General features: G+C 44.6%; 1 protein-coding gene across 1 annotated transcript; it reads right to left on the bottom strand.

Annotated features, from left to right (window-relative positions):
• Positions 1-522: 522 nt before the first annotated feature.
• LOC115323242 (amine sulfotransferase-like) lies at positions 523-3,172 on the bottom strand. Its single transcript, XM_040213202.3, has 2 exons — positions 3,078-3,172; positions 523-1,483 (listed from the first exon to the last, which is right to left on the bottom strand). Exon 2 carries the CDS (start codon positions 1,450-1,452, stop codon positions 523-525), a length of 930 nt encoding a protein of 309 aa, XP_040069136.2. The 5' UTR covers positions 1,453-1,483; positions 3,078-3,172.
• Positions 3,173-23,295: the final 20,123 nt, after the last annotated feature.

Below are 23,295 nucleotides of genomic sequence, written 5' to 3'. Positions count from 1 at the left end.
ACAGGAGCTACAAGAGCGAGCTCCAGGTTTCTTGAGTTCATGATATATACGAGTGTGCGCTCGTGCACCTCAATCATCGTTTACAACAATATTCTCGTGTTTGTCCTTGAGGAATAGTTTTAACATGCGTTGCTATTGCCGGTATTCGCTATTCAAAGAACCCTAAAAAACGAATGCATCGCAGTTCTTGGCAAACCTGTGACAAAAAAAAAAGATTCTGAAAATCTCGCCGACCATTACCATCTCATTCTTGTATGTTGAGAAGCGTAGAAAAAATCAGTCATGGAAGTATATGTATTTTGGAAGCTAGGTTATGAACCCAGATAACATTTCTGTTGTATGTGGTTTTATTCAACTGGACGACGGGCAATGGAAAACATGATACTCGCGTAGTGCGATTATTAGAGCTAGAACTGATCACCAAAAAGCGAGCTCTTAAATGCTCAATATAGTTTATTTATCTATCTATTGAAGAGTATCAAAAAGGCCCCTACGGAAAAAAAAATAACGTAAGATGACGATTTATTTTACGTTCCACAGGCTCATGTGGTCCGTTCCTTCCGTCATTTGATCAATCCTGGCTTCCATGCGTTGGATTTGATCGGATGAAAAGAGTTCCGGCCAGTCGTTCACCTTTCCTTTACGAAAAAGCCTGAAGTCATTCTCTTCCCGTCCTTCTTGTCTGGAGCTGGAAATCTTGTCCGCAAAAGAAGACGAATTTTCAACGAGTGTCGAAAACTCCTTCTCTCGAGGTTCGAGCACACGGCTCATGAACTCGAAGCTGCTTTTCATCAAGACCTCCTGAAACATCTCTTCGCTGCCCTCAAGCAACTTTCCGTACTCTTCGCCGAGGAAGTAGGCAAGTTTCAGAACCATTCCGGGAGCATCTGCTTTCAGCTCCTCGTAGGTCATGAAGAAGACGTTCGGGTCGTCCTTCCGAGCGTATCCATGGAGCACGTGATCGAAGTACTCTCCAAAGCACAACTCTCCAGTAACAAAGGCCTCAAAGAAGTCGTCGAACGTGCCGTCTTCAAACTTGTACTTGGGTACACGTCGCGTATAATGGTAGAGCGACACGCACGTGTCCCATGGGTTCCGAGCGACATACACGTACTTCGCCTTGTCGTTGAAGTTGTTCCGGAGCAGCTGGAGATGTGTCCTGAAGAACCTCGGTGAAGGCAGATCATTGACGACCGCAGCACCGTGGTATTCCAGAACTGGAGTTCGTCGAAAGAAATCCGAGTAAGTTGATGCGCCGTCTCCCCGATCTAAGAGAAGTTGGATGATGCGTTGCGTCCAGTGGGACCCGCCCTTGGGGTACGTCAAAAGGACTATGTCCCCGTCGCGTGGTCTGTACTTGAGAGCCTCGCGGACGACAGAAGGCTTCATAAAGGGGGACCGTCTGATGCCATCAATGAGTTGTACGAGAGGAGCTCGACTCTTACTCTCCATGCTTGGAAATCTTCACAGCAGTTAGAGACACCTATGGGCAGACAAGATTTTCATTACATTTTAGATAATACGTGTTCGAAATCCAGATCTACTCGAAGCTGGTAGGAAAAACTTGCTAAAAGAACGTCCTAAAAGAACGTCGTGGAGGAAACGAAGCATCTAAGCCTCTTGTTGAAAACTCGCCATCCGGCAGCGCAAACTGAGGACGAACTGGGCTATGCTTGCCTCGTTTCTCTTTGTCATTCTGTTCACCAATTTCGCCGTTCATTTTAGAGCGCAACCCTTAGGCGCCCTCAAGCCGGAAACGGCTTGAGGGCGCCTAAGGGCTGCGCACGTGTGACGCCCTCAAGCCGGCGTCACACGTGCGTAACCGCGCGTTGTATCATGGGATGTTTCCCATAATGACGTCACACGTGACGTCACATAGGTTACCTTCGTGAGGGTAACCCTCGTGACCCTTGTGAGGGAAAAACTCGTGGCCCTCGTGAGGGTAACCCTCACGAGGTTACGTTCACGAGGGTCAGGAGAGTTACCCTCACGAGCGTCAGGAGGATTACCCTCACGAGGGGTACCCTCGTGAGGGTAACCTTTGTGAGGGCCACGATTGCAACGTAATGACGTTACCCTCGTGACGTCACACGTGACGTCATGTGTGACGTCATTACAAGAAACGTTACGTGTGACGTCACACGCATCTAACATTGGTAATATTCCCGCAAAATTTAGCGGGGAAATTTCTCCGCTAAATTTGGCGGAAAAGTATTCCCACTAAATTTAACCTCACGGCGTCACGTGTGACCTCACGAAGGTAAAATTTTCTAGCTAAATTTAGCGGGGAAAGAAGAGGGGCATACTCTTCCCTCCTCCTCCTGAAGAGCTGCGATCTCATTCGGCGTGGCAAAAAATTGTAAACGTCTTTAATTGTCTTTATTATATCTATTATCTTATTTCAACACTACAGAACCGACTTGTTCCCACTCAAGGAGTAATCAATGTAAACATCAAGCGTAGGTAGGACCGGGAAAAACAAAAACAGGAAGCTCCGTGTTTGCGTTTGTCTGCAGCCTGATGCGAGCTAAGAACTGCAGCTCGGGCCCCTCCTGCGAAGTACTCCACTCTTTCCACTTTAGTTGAAAGAACGCCGGAAAGGAGGCGAGTGGAAAGGAGGAAGTCACCAATCATGGCGAGCGGGGGTATCTATAGAAGCTTGTCAAGCTATAACAGTCCCTCCAGACGCCCCAGGGTTATTATGTACTTGACCAGCTGGCTTGCATACTCCCGTTGACTTCAATGGGTGACATAGTATTCCCGATATCAATAGCGAGTTTTAGTAGACCGTGTTTCCCGCTCCGCTAAGCCCCTCCGCTACTCGGAACTCTACAGCCAAGGCCATCGGCGCGCAGGCGTAGTGGCGGTTTCTTCGTAGCGGAGAGCTAGCGGAGGGGAAAACACGGTCTACTCAAACTCCCTAATATGTCCCCTTCCCACCGCTTACTAGAACTAACTTCTGTCCCGGTACCGCTTTTAGCGGTCGAGCGTACGGCGCACGTTTCTCTCGCTCTTTACAACGGACAACTCGCATGTTTGGGTGCAGAGATTGGACGCTCAGAAAGGCTGATACTCACGCACAATCACAGTCTCGTCTTTGAAGTGGACCACCCGACTAGGAATTCTTTCATTCAATGCGCTCTCACTGGGACGAAGACGTGGCTCTGCTCTTTTCCCCAGAAAGCAGTGTATGTGCACCTGCAACCTACCTGACGCATGAGCTTTCTGACATCCGCTCTTCTAATTTCCAGGTGGCTTGGCCTGTTTGCCCTCGACCTGCATTGTTCACAGAAATGAGTGTAGTGATTGCGTTATGAGAAACAATTTGTCGTTCCCGTTTTCGCTTAAATGTTGTGCAACGTTGTTACCTATAATACGAAGCGTTGCGGTATGCTCGTACTGTGGAATGTGTAACTTGAATCAAAAGTAAAACTTTCGTCTAGAACATAATTTCAAATCTAGAACTGAATTGATACAAGATTACAAGATTGTTCAGTTCTAGACTGATTCAATCTAGAACTAAAAAAGATTTAAAATGTAGAACAATATGTATATCTGTGACGGAACGTTTCCGAAGGTTCGTATATTGCAGCAGGTGTAAATTTAGTAGGGAACGTAATTTGTAATCTAGAACAGAATGTATAATTTAGAGCCGAGCGCTTCTTATCCCATCAACCCTTTGAGCATTTCTTGGATACAATTTCCCCTCTTAGCCTCCGTTCCTCGAACACGGCCACCAGACGGCTGAAGTGTAACAAAACCTGGCTTGGTCTGCGCAATAATGCACATTTTCTGCTTAATCACTGATGCCATGTGACGACCGTGTCAGGTGACGTCGGTTCTGACACTAACGTCATCACGGCGTTCAAGTTGTTACGTAATGGCGAACATCTCTCAAATTTACAGAATTACTTCAGTTGTGGAACTCCCGCGGAAAGGAGAATCCCCCCCCCCCCCCCCCGACTTAAATCCGCCTCCCGTCGTTTGAAGCGCCATCTAGATTTTCGTTTCTTAACTATGTGTTTCATTGAGTACGGTGAAACGTTATCTAGACGCTGTTTCGAAAAGTACGTATTTCATAGCAGCAGGCTGGTGCCTATCTCAAATACTCTACTCAAGATACTGTACTTTAATTACATTTCTGAGTATATTGTACTCATTATCTCAAATACTTTTTTGACATCCCGCCATTTTCTAAGTTTTTCGGTATGAACTGGCGTGGGCGTGGCACGAGCAAACGTGAACATTCTTTCTAGCAACCAAATCCTGTTGCTAGCTCCGATATAAGCTACGGCGACTTAGATTGAACTCGTGAAAACATTGCTTTTGTGCCGATTGTGGCTCATATTTTACCCCAAAGTTCGTACCAATAAAGGTTTTTCCCCTCGCCTTCCGAAAGGCGCCTTTTGTTTCCTAGAGTTTCCCCCACAAACTCCTCAAACAAAAGGGGTGCTTTTACGGAAGTAAAGATTGCCACACTGAGGCGCAAAGCAGAATGGGAAACGACCCTCGAGAACAATGCTGACTTTAGTGTAAAAAAAATAACAGATAGAAGAAAATGAGAAGTGAACACAGAAATAAGTCTTTTTTTAATTTTTTTGCTTGTGGTATATTCAACCCCACTAGGGCAAAACGTCGTGTTTTTTTGTTTTTTTTTGTGTGTTTTTCCTTCAGATTGGCACTTATTTCTTTCGCGAACACCGTCTCTAAACGAACATTGATAAGCAGGAAACAAACTGCGAGCACAATTACCTCTAAAAATGCTAAGGCCCGCTTCAGACGGGGCAACTTTACCAGCAATTTTGAGGTTGCTGGCGGGTTGTTCCCTAGCTTTGCCTAGATCGACACGAATTGCTGAGATCGGGTCCGGCTCGAAACGGACGAGCAAGTCGGAGCAATTCGAAGACCGTTGAAGCGGCTGCAGCCAATCAAAGACGCGATATTTTCACGTGACACCCCTGTGGTGGTGATGATGACAGCTAAAGACTTAGTTCTGGTTTGGAATGGATCGTTTTCAGAAATAAACAGTTTCAGAAAAATTAGTTAGTATTCTCAACGTCGTTCAAAGATATAAGAACGCGTTTTTAGCGCGTAGCTGGGCGTCTAAATAGTAAAAGAAGAATAAAATTTAATGATGATGATAGCAAGTCGGAGCAATTCGGTTGCTGCGTGTGAACGCCGGCGGCCGGTGTTGCTGGTGTTGCGACGTCAAGTTGCTGGGTGAAATTGCTCCGTCTGAAGCGGGCCTAACAAAGCACCCCTCCATCAACCTTGAGAACCTTTCTGAACGCAACCTACTTAAAGAAGGTGTTACCAGTGCCGTGGCTATTATGTGGGCTCTCCTTGTTTTCCATTAACTAATTTCTGTATCCAAAGTTCTCTCCCTCTATAGAGAATGTGGATTGTAGTTAAACGATGCATCTAAGGTGCGCCGCACGACGTGATATTCAGCGATGTCACTATTCGCAAGTTTCAGCGACGGTGGTACCGGGGTGTGAGAATCGCGCTCCTTATCTCCTGGATAATCGGCTTTACGAAACATGTGCTTCCTGGCTGAAAAAAATAAAAAAAATAAAAGTAAAGTTCTAATACTGCTCGTATAAAGCAAAACTAGAATTTATTATGCGTCGCAGACCCCGCCTCTTATAGTTCTGTTCTACGACGATCATCCAGATGACGGCCATTTTGATAGGCACCAACGCGCCCCTTATAGATCGTGGAGGTTGCAAATATCTAAAGCGACGTCTTTCTTTTTTGACCTAGAAATGTTTTGTAACATACATGAGTGATATCCTGCTCCTTATATTTGTACTGCATAAAATATCCCTACGATGTATTTTTTTTTCTTTCTTGCCGTTGTGTGTTTGCGTGCTAATGAACCATTCTGGTAAACCAGATTGCCCAACTGTGTGATTGTGCTTCTCACTGACGTTGATACAAATTACGCAATGCGAAGTATCTTTAAAAGTAATTGAATTACATTTCTAAGTATTTGTGCTCTACTCAAGTTACTTTACAGTGAAAGTAACTTGAATAGTATTTTAAATACTTTACGAAGCAGGTATATAGTAACTTAAATACTTTTATCGGGAACAAAGCATTGAATACACTGCAGTTAACATAGCAGCCGTCCGGCGCGTCGAACGACTGGAAGCGAATCGGGGTGCGTGAGGGGGGCGAACTGCAGGGGCAAGCAGCATCTATGGACAGTTTCATAACCGTGGTAACCTAATAAAGTTGACCTTTCTAAAACACCGTGATGACGTCACGTGAACGTCGTGGCGTCTTCAGATTGACGTCGCCATTGAGGCCACGAACTCGAAGACGCTATGATCTGACCCTAGAGATGCCCTGTATATTAACGCCGAGGAGATTCGGTGGCACCCTCTGATGGTTTCCTTTCGTGACGTAACGACCAGGATTTGCCTCGACGCGATTGGCAGGATTTGTCTCTGCCTCGCTGCTCTTCTAAAAATGTGAAGCCTGACGTTGTACGAAACTTCGCGAAGAGCGCTTTGAAGAAATCATCTCCGGAACCCATTAAGTCCTCGCCACAACGCCTTTTCGACCGTTGTGGTGCGGCTGGCTGTCCGGAAGATTGTTTTCGAACAGTTATCGTTCCTTCTTTCCTTCAAGAAGAAGAGTCGGGACTCCCAAACCCACCTAACGCGTACTTCGTCCTTTATTCCATCGCATCTCCCACAATCTTAAATCAGTTGGGAACCGTTACCGTACCGGCACAGTGTTTTTTAATGATTTTAGGCTAAACAAATCGACACTGTCTGTTTTCGCGAAAACTTCATGTACAAAACAGCAAAGAAAAGGATGTCAATTGTGTGTTGGGTGCCTGCAGAGCTCCTTTTGATTGAGGCCTCTGTTACATAAGGCAAACCAAGCGTAACCTCAATGAACAACTAAGCGAATACAAACGTTGGGTTAAGAACAAGGACCCCTCCTGAGAATTGTCACAGCATGTTATTGAGTGCAATAATTGTTTACCTCTTTGGTAGTCCACCTCAGTTATCTCAACCGAGAGAGATGGTCACAAACGGTTAGTAAAAGAGGCTCGCACTATCATTAATCATACTAATGCAGTAAATACTCCGTCCCTTATAGTTTAGGTACAGAGTTAGGAGGATGTCTACAAATCTGATGGTATTTGTTTTGTTTTGGAAGAAGGTCACCCTCCAACCTAAGTGTCCGGATGTTCCTTTGTTATATTGCGTTGCAACTCAAGAAGGCAGGGCGAGGGAAAAGAAGGCTGGGGAGGGAGAAGCAGACGAAACGCTGGGGACAAGAGGGCGAAACCTCCTGCTTTCTCCAGAGTTTCGTCTGCTTCCTCCTCCCCGACCTTCCTTTCCTTCGTCCTACCTTCTTGAGTTGCAACGTGAAAAATGGGGCGAAATGAGCGAGGCGTTGCTTGTCGCCTGGCCACGCGCGCGCGAGCTACATTTCTTCTTTTTTTTTTTTTTACGAGAAAGGGAATGGAGGCGGTCGAACTGGCGTGCGAGACTGGCGAATATCTGTCCTTATGCGGTTTCTGATTGGAACCATATGTCTATTTTCACTAATTGAAAAGTTAATTAGTGAATTTTAATTAATTAGCCGACTTATCGCGAAGATTAGCCACCCACATAATGTCCCCCTGGCCGCCTAACTCACCTGCCCAAACCGTATAAGTGTAGCTTTCATGGCTTTGTTTAAAACAAATCTGTAAGAATAAAAAAACACCCGGTATGTATATATATATATATATATATATATATATATATACCCACGCCTTCGGCCCCCCGCCACCATGCCCGTTCTATATATATATATATATATATATATATATATATATATATATATATATATATATATATATATGGGTGGTTTCATCTCAAATCGTGCAGGCAAAAAGGGTCGAATTTTTAATTTCGATGAAAAAAATATATGTTATGGCGACGTTTCTGAAACCGCAGTCGACACAAACCGCAAGTTCGTCGGATTTTTTGTTCTGGACTTATGAATTTTTAAAGAGGCCGCGGCGAAAAGCAGTGTTTTTCACACCCGTCGTGGGTCGGATGTTTCGCTTGATCTCCCGCCATGGATTTTCAGTCCACATTATATTATATTTTTTGAAGCACTCTGTGGACATATTTAAAAGGCTCCAATACTATGGAATAATTTTAGGCCTTTTGCTTTTTTTATGTAAAAATGTCAAAAACGCCTCCTCGGTCAATTGTTGACGAACTTTGACAATTAATTACTCGCGATCTACTTGGGTTACACCGATATTTTTTATGTCCAGGGAGAGCCCAAAACACGGTCTTTATATTTATTATAAAATGCCCTGGTTGTATAAAATATCCTTCGCGGTACGTTTACGTTAATATTATGCAAAAACCAAAAAGTACCATTTTTGAAATTGATTTTCTCAAAAAACCCATTTTTTATTTTTTTTTATTTTTTGTTCAAATGTAGATATGATAGTTGTCTACACAAACATCAAGCCTAGAAAGTGTATATTTTGTTTGTATGTTCTACATTTAAGCATCAATATCGTACAAAAACGTGTTTTACGGCTCGAAGTGGACTTGCGAATTGCGCGTCTTCACAAGCTTGGAAATAGTTTTTTTCTTTTTTTCAACGTTCCCACATAAAAATGAAATACAGTATTTCCACCCTGATATATTTATTGATTATTTAAATTTTATTGTAGGCGGCAAGCTACATCGGAGGAGTTTCAAAAAGAGAAAGCAACACTTCTTAACTCACCAGCAGGTGTCGTAAATTTTTAACGTGTAGGAGTCGGCAGACGTCTTATTGATTCGGGGCCCTCATTGGCCTGCATGAGCGTCCCGCCCTTTCGGAGCCAGCAGATGACCACGACCTTTCGCGCTCGTTGTGTTAGATGGGACGGCCCGTGACAGTAAAGCGAGCAGCGCACCCTGTGTCACCAAAAGTGAAATGGTACGATTGTGTCGTTGACGCGGCGAACAGTGACAGCCACCCAGGAGGAGTCTGTCAGAGTATTGCACAAGGGAAAGCAAAGGAATCGTTGCCTGAAAGGATGAGGACACCACGACCTTACAATGTCGACGGTCAACAACTGTTCTGCCAGCCAAAACAACGCCGCGTGCGGGCTAAAACCGGCGGCGCGTGACAGAATTCGTGCAGACGCACACACGAAGATGGGCCGGTTTCGTTAGGGATGTGGGGAAATTTGAAACCAGCCATCCGTGCATGCGTGAAACGATACCGCATGTTTGCCCTAGCTTCGAGTGCCCTATCCTTACATTGAAACGGCCGTGCTCTCTCTCTCTCTCTCTCCGGGGAGATCCGATAGCACCGAAGGGTTATCTATTAAACTTGAGGAAGAAAACGGGAAGGGAGTGTTTATGTTTAATTATCCCCACCAAGCCGCTCGTTCTGTCCCTATAAAGGGTTATCTCTTTTGGAAACAGCAAAGCCCGGAAACTGACATTAAAACGAGCGTGTTGGTAAATATACTTGTGTTTGTATTCTGCACGGAGACTAGTTGGGTCGAAGTCAGCCTCCTTGTCAACTATAACCGTTTGTGAAGAGTGGGCTTCTCCCGATATGAAACGTTAGCGCCGGCTGACGTGTTCTTTTGAAAAAAGGAAAGGGAAAGAAAAAGTTTGAGTAACTGCAGAAACTACCTCGAAAGCTCCTCTCCCGATATGAAGCTTGAAGCATAGTCTCGGTTACCTTCTCGCGCATCGATTGCTCGAATCTATTCTTCACTTTCTTTCGTACAGCCACTGTTCCGCACCGCCGTCGTGGATGTGCGTAATAGAGGGAGGAACAGATTCGAGCATCATCTGGACGCCGTCATCATGCCAGACTTCAATGTCGTGGGACCGACTCGTGTGTGTTTCTTCGCCCCGCTGAACTTTGTTTCTCGGGTGCGGTTTTTTCTGAACGTTTTTTTTTTTTTTTTTTCAATTTTTTTTTACTAGCTGTTTGTTAGCACTGTTCAGTTGTTGGGTTTATTTCGTCATGGCGTAGCGGCCTGGCGGTGATGTAGAGAGCGTGTTCGCACGCATTTGGTTGCGTCCCGTTTAGGGAATGCCCGGGGGAGTTGGTTTTTGTTCTTGCCATGTGCGGCTGAGTTTTCCAGTCTTTATTCAATTAATTTTTTTTCCCCTTTACGTGCCGTCGACTTCTTTGTCTGACTCTCCACCAGGCGTGGACCTATCGCCTTGCCACCACTCAAACCTAAATACTTTATTTATTTTTTTAACGCAATTTTCGTTAAGGTCGGAGTTGGGCAATTTAATTCCTATTTATTTATTTTTATTTCCTACCCCTCTCCATGACACACTCTCTGTGTGTTTCGGACCGTTTCTGTGTCACCACTTTTGTGTATTACGGAAGTGAAAGGACATTCCCTGGTGACCTGTGCGATGTGCGGTGAACAAGCCCCAGTGTTTGGTTTCGTAAAGGATTGTATATAATATATCGACGATGTGGTGACCTTCTTTGTTTTAGTAATATGACAGCTAATAGCTGGTCGTGCTAGTTTACTTTAAAAGGTTTATAAATCGAAACAACGTCTGTGCCTTTTGGTTATTGAAAGTCTACTAGGCCTGTTGATTTGGTTAGATATGTATCTCATGGTTCCCGCTCTTATCAAAACATACATAAATATTCAATACCACAAAATCCGTTTATAATTGATTACAAAATGCAGAAGAAAATTCAAGAAAACTTTTTCACAATTCATAGAGACGCATGGGTCGCTATGTCTGACTTTGGTCTTGCAAAACAAAGACGTCTTTTCCCGATATTGAGGCCTAAATATAAAACATGCAAACAAAATATACACTTTCTAGGCTTGATTTTCGTGTAGACAACTATCATATCTACATTTGAACAAAAAATGAAAAAAGTAAGAAATGGGTTTTTTGAGAAAATCAATTTCAAAAATGGTACTTTTTGGTTTTTGCATACTATTAACGTAAACGTACCGGAAAGGATATTTTATACAGCCAGGGCATTTTATAATAAATATAAAGAGCGTGTTCTGGGCTCTCCGTGGACATAAAAAATATCGGTGTAACCCAAGTAGATCGCCAGTAATTAATTGTCAAATTTCGTCAACAATTGACCGAGGAGGCGTTTTTGACATTTTTACAGAAAAAAAGCAAAAGGCCTAAAATTATTTCATGGTATTGGAGCCTTTTAAATGTGTCCACAAAGTGCTTCAAAAAATATAATATAATGTGGATTGAAAATCCATGGCGGGAGATCAAGCGAAACATCCGACCCACGACGGGTGTGAAAAACACTGCTTTTCGCCGCGGCCTCTTTAAAAATTCATAAGTCGAGAACAAAAAATTCGACGAACTTGCGGTTTGTGTCGACTGCGGTTTTAGAAACGGCGCCATAACATATATTTTTTTAATCGAAATTAAAAATTCGACCCTTTTTGCCTGCACGATTTGAGATGAAACCACCCATATATATATATATATATATATATATATATATATATCAGGGTGTCGAACTGGAACCGAACCGAACCGAAAACCGGAACCGAACCGGTATTTTTTCTGGAACTGAACCCGAACCCGAACCGTTATATTGTTATCGCGATGAACCCGAACCGGAACTGAACCGGAAAAAAAATAACGGTTACCGGCTCATGTCAAAACGGTTCGGCCACGCGCTGTTGACAATGAATGTGCTATCAATGCCATTTGTTTCTTAAGTGCCGTCAACTGACACACACCTCGCTTACATATTTTTCTTCTCCACTCAGTCTTAGGAATATAAACGCTGCATCCATGAATCTTGACAAACGCTGCATCCATGAATCTTGACATAGGAACCAGTATTGCGCTGGTCGCGGCTTGCACGGAAGAAAGATAATTGGAAGGCTGTGCAAAAATAAAAATAAAAAATCGCGTCACGAGATTTTATTTTGCTACAATCTCGTAAATCCTAAATGCTGCTGTGTGCTCATTTCATAACACGTTTCTAGAACGCGCGAGTTCTTGAAGCTTGCTTCCATCGGAATGAGAAAAGAAAAGGCTGTGGAGTTTGATAATAATGCATCCGGTTTCGTATAGGCACTTAGAAGCTAACATATTTGTGAGACAGCGAACTCTTCTATTTTAATATTTATCCTATTACGTCCTTCTGGCGTTGCGTTCGGTGAAGTGTTTTTCATATTCCGTATCTTGTTTAATGAAAACTTCTTTAAGGGTCTAATTTGAGTTCCCGAAGGCTAGTTCAAATAAAGAAAGCTGTATTTTCTCCCCACTGTTCCTTCAATTGCTTACACGCCGAGGTGGCGGGATAGTTAGCGAGTTCTACTTGTAAGTGGGTTTGTAAGGAGGTCGCGGATTTTACAGCTACTGCGTCGGACCCAATTAGATGAAGTCCGAATGCGTAAACGTCGGTGAGGTAACCTTTGAGTGCACATAAAGAAACCATTCCTGGTAGAAATCCCTGAGCCTTACACTGCGATGTATCCCGTCTCGTATGTGCTGATTTCAGATGTTTTATTTGTAATTTGTTTTGATGTTGCAATTTGTCATTTATAATTTCCGAACCGGTTCGCGAACCGGTTCAGCGCCCCGAACCGGTTCGCGGATCAAATTAATCGAACTGGAACTGAACCGGAACAAAATAAATTTACCTGAACCTGAACCGTAACCGAACCCGTATTTTTTTCGGTTCGACACACTGATATATATATATATATATATATAATATATATATATATATATATATATATATATATATATATATATATATATATATATTTCGATTTTGCGATATACCGTGCTAAACATTCTGAGATTTTTCTCAGATTGTTTGATGCTGTATATCGCAAAATCGAATACCTCAAGAGATAAGGAGGAGGAGAGAAGGAGGGGCATACCCTTCTCTCCGGACCCTCCCCTCCTCCTCTTCAAAATCGGGGAAATTTACCTAAAATTTACCGCTAAATGGCAGGATAGTAGGAGAGGAGGGTATGGAGGGGAGGGTATGCCCCTGCTCCTCTGCTACCTTTCCTCAAGAGCTGCGCTCTAATTTGGCATTACAGGGAATTGTAAACGTCTTTCTTTTTTTTTTCTCGGTCTACCCTCTTCAAATGGAGAGAAATAAAGAGTTTGACCTAGCGTATGCATACCATGACACGAATTACTGGGGATGTGTGTGTGCGCGTGTGAGTGCGCGCGCGCGTGCGTGCGTGCGTTTTTGTGTGTACGCACGTGCGTGCGTGTGTTCGTGTGTGTACGTGCGTGTGTGTGTGTGTTTGTGCTTTACCGAAAACAATTTCATTACGCCTCAACGAATGTTCATTTTCCGCCTGGTTCCAACCAGATGCCAAAGTTTCAAAACTAACCGTTATGTTATTCAAAAGTTATAAATGATATTTTTTTTTAAGTTTTCAATGTGAAAATGGCAACCGACGGAGCTCTCAAATACTACATGGAGTTGAATTGCGCCATTTCCCGAAGACGAGCCCCATTTTCCCACTGATTTGTTTTAGAAAATTACTTTAACTTTTGAAATAACGGTTAGTTCTAAAACTAAAACGCTATAGTGCTACAATTGGGCGAAGAATGGGCGTTCGGCGATGCGTAGTTTATTTTTGCGGTGACAAAAACGCTCATTTGTTTAGGGACACGCTGTAGAAAGGACAAATCATCATCAGCAGCAGCACGCATTATAAGAGGTGTCACTATATAGCTAACTGTTACCAACTCGTCAAGGACCAGAGGGAAATTGTAAGTAGAGCGGAAGTCTTTATCGTTCGCGCCTTTTTGTTTTAGAATATTTTATTGGATGTTTGTGTATGACAATCTTAGGCAGTAAACGTAACGATAACTTAAATACTTTTTTTTTAAGTGACTAAAACAGTATCTGCAAAGACACCGATACTTCTTGCGAAAAAATGGTCCTATTTTGAGAACACTACAGCGGGTTCGGCCATGTGCGGGGGTTGGGTCCCATATTAGACGCGACAAAATAAAACAAGAACTAAACACTTTTTTTTCGTCAGAGCAAAAGCGCCGGCGGAGAGGGCAGATGTTCTTCTACTTCTGTGTTTCCTTTTTCATCGCGCGGAAAAATGCATATAGGATTTGTTTTATTTCAACCTTTTCGCGCGTGGCCTCTCTCGCCCCGTCTTCAACCCTTCCGGAACAGGGGCGGATCCAGAACTCCGCTTTAGGGGGGGGGGGGGGGGGAATTTTTAAGGATACTATTCTCACTTGCTTTCTTGTGCAAGGGGGGTCCACCTATGTCAAATTGCCCTCCGAGAAGGGGGGAGGGAGGAAGGTCGACTTTGTTTGGGGGGGGGGGGGGGGGGGGGGGAGGCGTCCCCGTCACCCCCCCCCCCCCCCCCCCCTTGGATCCGCCACTGTTCCGGACTCATCGAACATCGCCGCCTCTTCAGCCAAGCGACAGAGCCATTTCGCGGAGACACGCAACGCTCAGAAACATAAAGGCTCCGTTATACTTCGACATTGAGCGAAGCGAACGCAGCGTAATGCAGAACACGCTCGTTTCATTGTCCGGCGATAAGGAACTCAAAGTCTGCGACCAATCAGTATCTGTGTGCGCTGCACTACGCCGCTCTTGCGAGACCGAGCCTCTGTCGTCGGTGCCGCAGCAGTCGCGGCGATAGCTTTCTTTGCGAAAGCGAGTCGCTACCGGTAGACATTGTTTGACTGGGGCCAGAGACGATGCTTCTACTGGTTGACTTTCCCTTTCCAGGGGCCGCGAGCCCGTGATACAAGGTCGAGTCTTTTGTTCTGCGCTGCACAGAAGAAATTGAAAAGAAAAGCGGAACGCCTTCCGAGACGACCTTATGTTGTTTTCGTTCACTCCTTTCTTTAGCATCTGGATACCGTTTCTTTAGCTTGCTGGATGCTAACGGTCCTTCCTCACTTTATTCAGTTCCAAATGGTTGGGGAGGGGAGGAGCCCTCTGCTCCCCTCCCTATTATATGTAACGGACCCGTCTGTTCATCCGCATCGCTCTCCTGTCAGCCGTGAAAGGGGAGTACTAGAGCGTTTAAGAGAAAGAGGAAGGCAATAAATATAAATCGTAGTCATTGCGTGTTGTCATTTATGTCTTGATAGTTAAATTTAGAAAAATAGGCGAAAGTATCTTGAAAGTAACGAAGTTAATGACCAGTGGAGTGCCAACTTGTTTCTGAATGGGGGGGGGGGGGGGGGGGGGGGGGGCGGGAACAAACCAGACCCCCCCCCCCCCCCCACGGGCCGGTGCCCTTAATATCCCTTGGGCGCCACCGGCCAGTGTTTGCCCTGCCCAGTAGCGGCTATTTCGGGGAGGGGGGGGGGGGGCAAAACACATGCCTTGCCCCCCCTCTGAGAACTGGGGGGCAAGTACCCCCCTTGCACTCCCCCCCCCCCCGGTCGGTACGCCCATGGGCCGACCATGACGAGGCAACTGTAACTGTAACGCATTACTTTTATTTTTAAGTAACTAACTTATATACATTTTTGACAAACCGTCTGTAAGTGCAACTAATTAATTTTTGAAAAGTAACTTACCCAAGACTGGTGAATGTTAACATAAAAATTGTTCCCGCTTGTGTGACCACACCCAGATGACCGTCGGACTGACTATACTGTGCACAATTAAGAAACAAAGCAGGTATGCACAAACCAGGTGCGACTCAACAGGAATCATGTCTATCCACAGGTGCCTACTATCATAGGAGCCATCGACCACTATGGACCGTCAACGCCGTGTTCCCCTCTATGAAGTCGTGGATGGAATCAGGTGTAAGGCTCTCAGCTACAGACCAGGGGCCCTAATCGGGACACTTGCCGAGAAACTCGGCGAGAAATCTGGCGGGGGTAATTGGCCAACGCCGCACTTGACCTTGGCGCCGCGGCCAAACAGAGCCGCGGAATATCTCGTCGACTTTTGCGCCAAGTGTCCAGATTAGGGCCTCAGGTGACCTACCCCAAGGGCGGGACCCGTTGGACAGGGCACATCATCCAGCTCATCTTGAGTCGCGGACATGGTGTATCGAGCACCTGAAATGCCGCGGCCCGGAGGCGTATTTCAAGCTTGTCAAAGCTACGGCCACGCGTACACTGCACGTGCTTGCACGCATGGGGCACCAGTCGGGGCTCCATGCTTGCAATTGTCTATAGGACCTTTACCTACCCCAGTTCTAAAAAAAACAGGGCTGTTTGCCTTACGTGAATTTATCCTGGAAACTAACATAGCAGACAGTTATTGAAATGTATCTTCATAAAGAACAACACATACACGGCACAAAAGTAGAAACTTTATTATTCCATGATAAATTGACATAGTGATAAATTTTATATAAATTGACATTATATACATTCTTCAAACTCTGAAACCTTGGTTGTATAGTATCGTGCTAAAATTGGATTTTAATGGAAAAAGTGTTTCCGTAGTTTGATGTGCGTTGCGACATCTTTTGGTGTATATTGTACAGTACACAACATACTCGAATTTGAGTCTATGAATTATTGTATGTAAATAGCAGGGTTGTAAAGTACCTAGGTACAAGTAACTGTAAATCGGTATCTAGGTACGTTTGTTGTACCTGAGGTACAAACCTAGGTACTTGCATTTCTCAGTATCTGCATCTGTATCTTAGGTACATTTTCCAGTAACTTGTAACTAAGTGAAGTTACTTTTTACAGGTACTTTTCTATTCACTTCGTCAAAATCATAGAAATACAATGTAACATGTAACTGAAAATAAATTATAATTACAGTCGTAAAGCAATTTAACATCACGTAGTTTTTCCATGCAATAAATCGAACTGAAATTTTGCACTTTACAAAACTGAAAATGTTTGTGAAGAAAAAAAACTGGGAGGACGATTAACCTTTGGCTTTAAGAGTTGAACGCGATAGAGTTATCGGGCCCCGTTCGCATGGCCTTCTCAATCGCTTCTCATGCTCTTAAAGTCACACAACGACCTAGTTCTTATGATACAACACTCCCGGTGCGATCGAGGAGCTTTTGCCAGTGCTTTGGTGCCAATTTACTCCGCAAGGTATATTTATGTGTTTGGTCGGCGCGCGCAGACAACACTCGATGCCATAATGCCTTTACCCTGACACAGACAGACATCGAGGCACTCCAATGACGGCAGGATCGCAGTGCCATTCCCAAGCCCTCCGTTGCCTAGTCGGTAGCATGTCTGGCTCGCAACCGAAGGGTCGCGGGTGCGTTCCTGCGTAAATTCTTCAAATTTTTCTTTAAGGCAAATGAATTAGTTTATGAAGTGGGATCATTTGGAACATGCGGCGACCATTCGCCGCATGTTCCAATCGAAGACGATTGTGTATTGTATAAAAAGATAGTACATATAGAAGACACCTCGACACTTCAAACCGATCGGAGCTCTATTGCTTCGTGGTGCGACAAGTGGCAAATGCGAATTAACATAGATAAAACCAAATATATGACCGTGACAACAAAGAAAACATAAATTAATTGCAGCAACTCTATCAACGGTGTCCCTCTGGAAAAGGTAAATAAATATAAGTATGTGGGTGTTTTTATTTCCGATAGTCTTAATTGGCATGACCATATTAACTACTTAGTTGGGAAAGCAAATCGTTCTTTAGGATTCATCAGGCGCGGAAGTTGTTTTTAGCTCCTCCCGAAACTCGTTTGCTAGCTTTTAAGTCCTTTGTCAGATCGCAGCTCGAATACGCCAGCATCATATGGTCTCCCCACCAGGACTACCTGGTTGACCAAATTGAAAGAATTCAAAACAAAGCCGCGCGCTTCATATTTAGTGACTATTCACCTTACACGAGCGTTTCGGCACTGAAACAAAAGGGCTAATTTACCTTTATTAAAAGTCAGGCGCAAAGTCTCTCGTCTTACCTTCATTTACAATATTTATTACTATAATGTTAGCCTTAAGGAACTCTTATTGCCTCCCCCTCATCGCATCTTTCCCAGACATGATCACCCTCACAAAATTCGTTTATCAAATTGTCGCACTAACCAGTTTCGCAACTCGCCATTACAGCTTGCCATTGCAGAATGGAACTCTTTGCCCCACCACGTTGTAGATATCATAGATAAAAATGAATTCAAATCATCATGTGAACGTTTGTTTCACTTTTCCATGGAATGAATCGCGGGATGGTGTCTTTCTTGTTTTTCATGTGCAAAGATGGTCTTTTCTCTCTCTTTTTGTAGCCTGGTTGGCACGTTGTTTCCTGTTTCTGTAAGAGTGTATTCCTTTCGAGTGGGTGTATTGCATTGTTTCTTGTTTATTAAGCAAATATGTACGATATGTATCGTTTCAATATTTTTGTCGAAAACCTTGTACTCCCCCCTCATACAATGCCCGAAAGGGCGCTTTGAGGTAAATGAAATAAATAAATAAATAAAAAGAAATAGATAAAATTAATTCGTGTGTCTCTAACCACCTTCATTCCACGCGTAACGTCACGTTTCACATGAGCGTTGTGGGTTGTTTGAAATTGCCGCGCGAAGTCAAGTGGCTGTGACGTCACAACCCTATCAACCATTCAGGAATTTCCCGTCACGCCACCGACGCCACCGACATCCGACGGATTTTCTGTGACACGCACGAGCTCCTAAACGCGCTCGCGTTAAAATATTATCTTCCTTCCTTAAAACATTGACATCAATGAAGCACGTTTATCAAACTTGTTTTTGTGTGCATCCCAGCATACAAAGGATTTACTTCCAATAATAATGTGACAAATTTGAGAACAATACTTGACGTGAAAATAAAAAAAGTATCTTTGAAGTAACTGTACCTGTACCTAGGTACATTTTTAAGCGAGTAGCTAGATACGCACCTAGGTACATTTTCGCATGAGTAACTGTAACTGTATCTTAGGTACATTTTTGAAGTAACTTTTACAACCCTGGTAAATAGCATAACAAATCATTGCACCCTAATGTAAATAAAGTACTTTTATACTTTGGAGTGTATAGCAGGGTGTTCTTTGCAGTGCTCAGTTCAACTGTGAACTTGTCAAGTAAATGAACACTAATCAATCCAGTTCAAAGGAGTAGCCGGCAGCCAATGTGTCCTTTTTGTTAAGTTTTTTATCAGTTATTAAAGGAAAGATACGCCCCCAATTACGTCCTGGACAATGAATACCAGTTAAAAAAATGCATAGGAGAATGAAAGGGCACAAGTAAAGATTGTTCATAAGTACTTGCACTTTACTTTGAAGTACATTGTATTTATAATACTTTACTCCAAGTTCATTGCGCCCGGTGTACTTACTACTTTGGTTGACGTAAATAACCTCTCATTTACTTCGTATTTTACTGTAAGTGCTTTTTAGATGTACATTACCCAACACTCTGCGAATGACGACGAACGAGTATAGAAAGCGTGTCCTCAGCGTGCTGCCGCACCGCTTCTGCAACGCTCCAAAGGGCCGAATTCGGTCCATTAAGCCCCTCTAACCTGTGAAAAGTGGCGCCATTCATCGATCTGGAAATGCTCGTGACGTGCCGCACGCCCCTTCTGGGAGGAACTAAGGCGGAGGAAAGTGTGCCATTTGAAATCTAGCTCAGTGCTGCGCTGTGCCGCCATGATCTTCGCAGGGGCTGCACGTTGTACGTGTCTCTTGCATCAGCGCACCTTGCGCAATTTTTTTAAAACATGAAGGGGCTTGAGCCGCACTTGCGGCTCAAGCCCCTTCGGGAATGCGCGATCCAGCAAATAAGAGATATCAGTGTGTTGCGCCATCTCACGGCGCAACACACTGATATCGGGCCACAGCGGCAGAACAGAGGACCACCACAGCCGCCGCTTCAACGACGTGCGGCGGAGTAGAGCTGGTGCAAGCGGCGAAGCGTCATCTCGAAAGGCGGGAAAAGTGCTGCCGTGCTGCTGAGGAGTCCAAAGCCAGAGACCTCCGAGCCCCAGCGAGCCAGGACAACACACAGCCCGCCCACCTCAAAAACTTTCATTGCGGCCCGCGCATCAGTTTATCTCGGTGTTGTGACGGGTAAAGCTAGACTTTTTATTGAACATTGTATGCATCAACTAGTAGCTAAGTTTCTCAAAAGTCTCAAAAGGTGTGAACGGGGAGCAGCTTCAGTTGTCCAGCCTCCAGCGCGAGCCTACTACCCTTGACAACGCTTCGGCGTTCGTGCACCTCGAGCGCTCGCGTGCAGTCAAAGCACGACGGAAGGCATGGGGATCGTGCTGGATGCCAGGCGTTCGGAAGACACGCCCTGCCGTTCTAAATTCGCGACTGTAGTGACTTTGATGACCAACATAAATAGTCAACTAGTAAAGAAAAGCGAAATAGTTATTTGAAAGTGGAGAAACTGCCTTAACTCGCTTCGTCCAGGATGGTGCTATGCAGAGAAGCGATATTTCTTCTAGCAGCCGTTCTTGTGGATGTTGTTTTAGTGACTGCGCCGAATTATTATTGGTACCAATGCTTTTTAGTAAGAGATATTGTCCACGAACTTCGAAACACCGTTTTCCCTTTGACAGACTCGCGAGAAGATCGAATACTTGGAACCTTGATATGTGCTTAGGTGGTCACCGGCCGAATGATTACCTTAAATATGTAGGCTATATAAGGCTCTGGAGCACTCAACGGGACTGTGATTCAAGTTTTAGTGCTTCGTGACTTTTGTTTGTTTCTAATATGTAGCTGTGGGATGGTATGTAGTAGCGCCTTCATATACCACAGGAACACCATCTACCAAAAAAAAAAAAAATTCTCGCAATTTTTTTTTTATTTTACGTGACTTTGCTGCCGTCAATTTGGAGGAAAGTGGAAAGCCAAAGTAAGCATCCAAAACTTTGTTGAATGAATAGCTAAGCTATAAAGAATTTTTTTTTCTTTTTAAATGGCTGTAGTTTTTTAATTGAAAACCTGCAGAAAAAGCATCCTGGAGGCGACAGAAAGTATGTTGGCTTTCTTATTACAAAGTGGGCCAATATTCAAAAGAAAGTCAGCAGAAAAACTAGAGAAAGTCAGATGAAAAGCTATTGACATTTTATATCCTCTGATGACTTTCTTCAACAACCTTTCAACAGAAAACATCACAGTTCAGTCCCTCAACAGAAAAACAGTTTTTTGTAAGGGGTACGCCGGGGCGTGAGCAACGTCTACTTTCCTGCACAGAGTTTGAGTCTGCTCCTCACGCACGGTGGAAGGAACATCTAGGTGATGACACTGTCCGACGCGGTGACTACAATATGTTCGGCGCACCGAGCGCTTCACTCGCACGGGATAGATGGCGCCCCAGGTCCTTCTCAAATAGAGTTCCTGTATAGCTACCTGTATAGGCTCCCGTAGGGAGCCTATACAGGAACTCTATTCTCAAACCAACCGCTCCGGCTGTTTCTCCCAGCGGTGGTCCCGCATTCCCTCGCTCACCGCTTCTTGTTGTACCTCACCGCCGCTACCAAGTCGCCAGAGACCGTAAATCTGTGTTCTCTTCCTTCTTCTTCGGGTTAAGGCTCACCTTCGTGCACGATGGTGGCACGTGTGATCGACACAGCACCAAAGCAAAACACGAGGCCAGCCACTGGCCGCACACCACCACCACCACCACCACCACACCGCGGGAAAAGGCGAGCACGCTACGTTGCCGACACCGTGGCCGCCGTGGAGGGACCTCATACCTCAGCGCCCACCGCGGCGGCGCGGAACTTACTCCTGACTCGAGGTTAGCTCCGAACACGATCTGGTCGCTCGCTCCCCGCAAGAAAAGCGGCCATAGCCACCTAAATATGTTTCTTCCACCGTGTCCTCACGTGATCGGAGCTCGGCGACTAGTGGCGCGGCGGCACGTGAAAGCAGACGCGCAACTCTGGCTCACCCCAAGGCGGACAAACAAGTCACTTGGGAGGCAAGCCAGGTCAGACCGTCTGGAACTACGGTCCAGGTAGTGGACACACGAATTTTAGAGCGCAGCTCTTAGGGGCCCGTTTCCGGCTTGAGCGGAGTCGCCGTCGGCGTAACCGCGAGGTCACGTGACCCCCCCTGAGGTCACGTGACCCCCCTGACGTCACACGACCCCCCCCCCCCCCCCCCCGAGGTCACGTGACCTCAAGGAGTCGCCTATCCCTCAGTACACTTCCATCCTCCTCCTCAAGAGGAGGATGTAAGTGTACTGAGGCTTTCATTTTTTGGCGTTTTTCTCCATTTTGTTTTTACTTTTTTCTTTAACCACGTCATATCGACAACAGATTTTTTTTTTTCAAAATTTGCCTGCGACGTTCCCTTGGGAGCGATCGCCCTGGCGCAAAAAGCGCAAAAGCCTTCGACACACCTCTTCCATGGCAAGGCGGTGTTGTTCAGACCATAGTCATTACAATAAACGCTACAGGCTCAGGTGGCTCTAGTGTGCTGTTGCATTTTGAAGCAGAAAACCAGTCTAAATTTGACTTCCGGTAATGCATTCCTATGGAAAAACACAAATGCGTTTTCTCTTCGTGCTCGATTATAAGAGCAAATATTGTTTAGTGTCGTGACAGAATAAAAAGTGTAAAAAGTTCTACGACCGGATGTACAAAAATATATGTCAGAGTGTTTTGCTTAAGAATTCATGGCGTCGAACACTGCGCTAATATAGCCCAAAACACATGCATAGATCCTTGCATGTGACGTCATATGGCACCGTACCAGCCGCCATTACTTTGTACCATGCCCCTGTGCCTGTACCTTATGCAGCATATATTTCATACCATCGAATTTGTTCTTCTCGGCAAGCCTCGTAGAGTAGAACAAACTCTATGGTGCGAAATGTAGGCTGCAGAAGGTACGGGCACAGGAGCACCATAGAGAAAAACGGTGATTCATGTGACGTCACTGCAATCCATGTACAATACGTGTTGACGTTGCAGACTGCTATTATAGGGCACATATTTACGCATATAGTCAATGCTATGAGGCACATGGTGAATCAACTTGACAACACCATAAGGATGCTAATATATGCCATATCAAAACAGGTGACAAGACCGAAGCATGGAGTTATGGAACAAAGAACACGTACTGGATTAGTAACAAACTGTGCATGAATAATCAAAATAAACCAGCAACTGAGTGGGTTCTTTATGTTCTTTTTGCTTGAATTGATAGCTTGTATCGACATATATGCTGTACAACATAGACCTGGGCCTCTCAATTTTCGCTAACTTTAACATCGCTCAGTAATAAAAAAAATAAACATCAACTAAATATAAATTACACTTTCATAATGTGAATAAAACTACATAATAGTCGTTACGAGTAAAGAAACTACGCTGATTTCTGTTATTCCCTAGC

The sequence above is a fragment of the Ixodes scapularis genome, unplaced genomic scaffold (assembly GCF_016920785.2).
Source record: "Ixodes scapularis isolate PalLabHiFi unplaced genomic scaffold, ASM1692078v2 PGA_scaffold12__126_contigs__length_90152505, whole genome shotgun sequence".
Lineage (NCBI taxonomy): Eukaryota > Metazoa > Arthropoda > Arachnida > Ixodida > Ixodidae > Ixodes > Ixodes scapularis.
This window is presented reverse-complemented; position numbering and strand designations above follow the sequence as displayed.

Excerpts from the sequence above, each read along its gene's own strand:
- LOC115323242 (XM_040213202.3), bottom strand. The coding sequence starts at position 1,452 with ATGGAGAGTAAGAGTCGAGCTCCTCTCGTACAACTCATTGATGGCATC.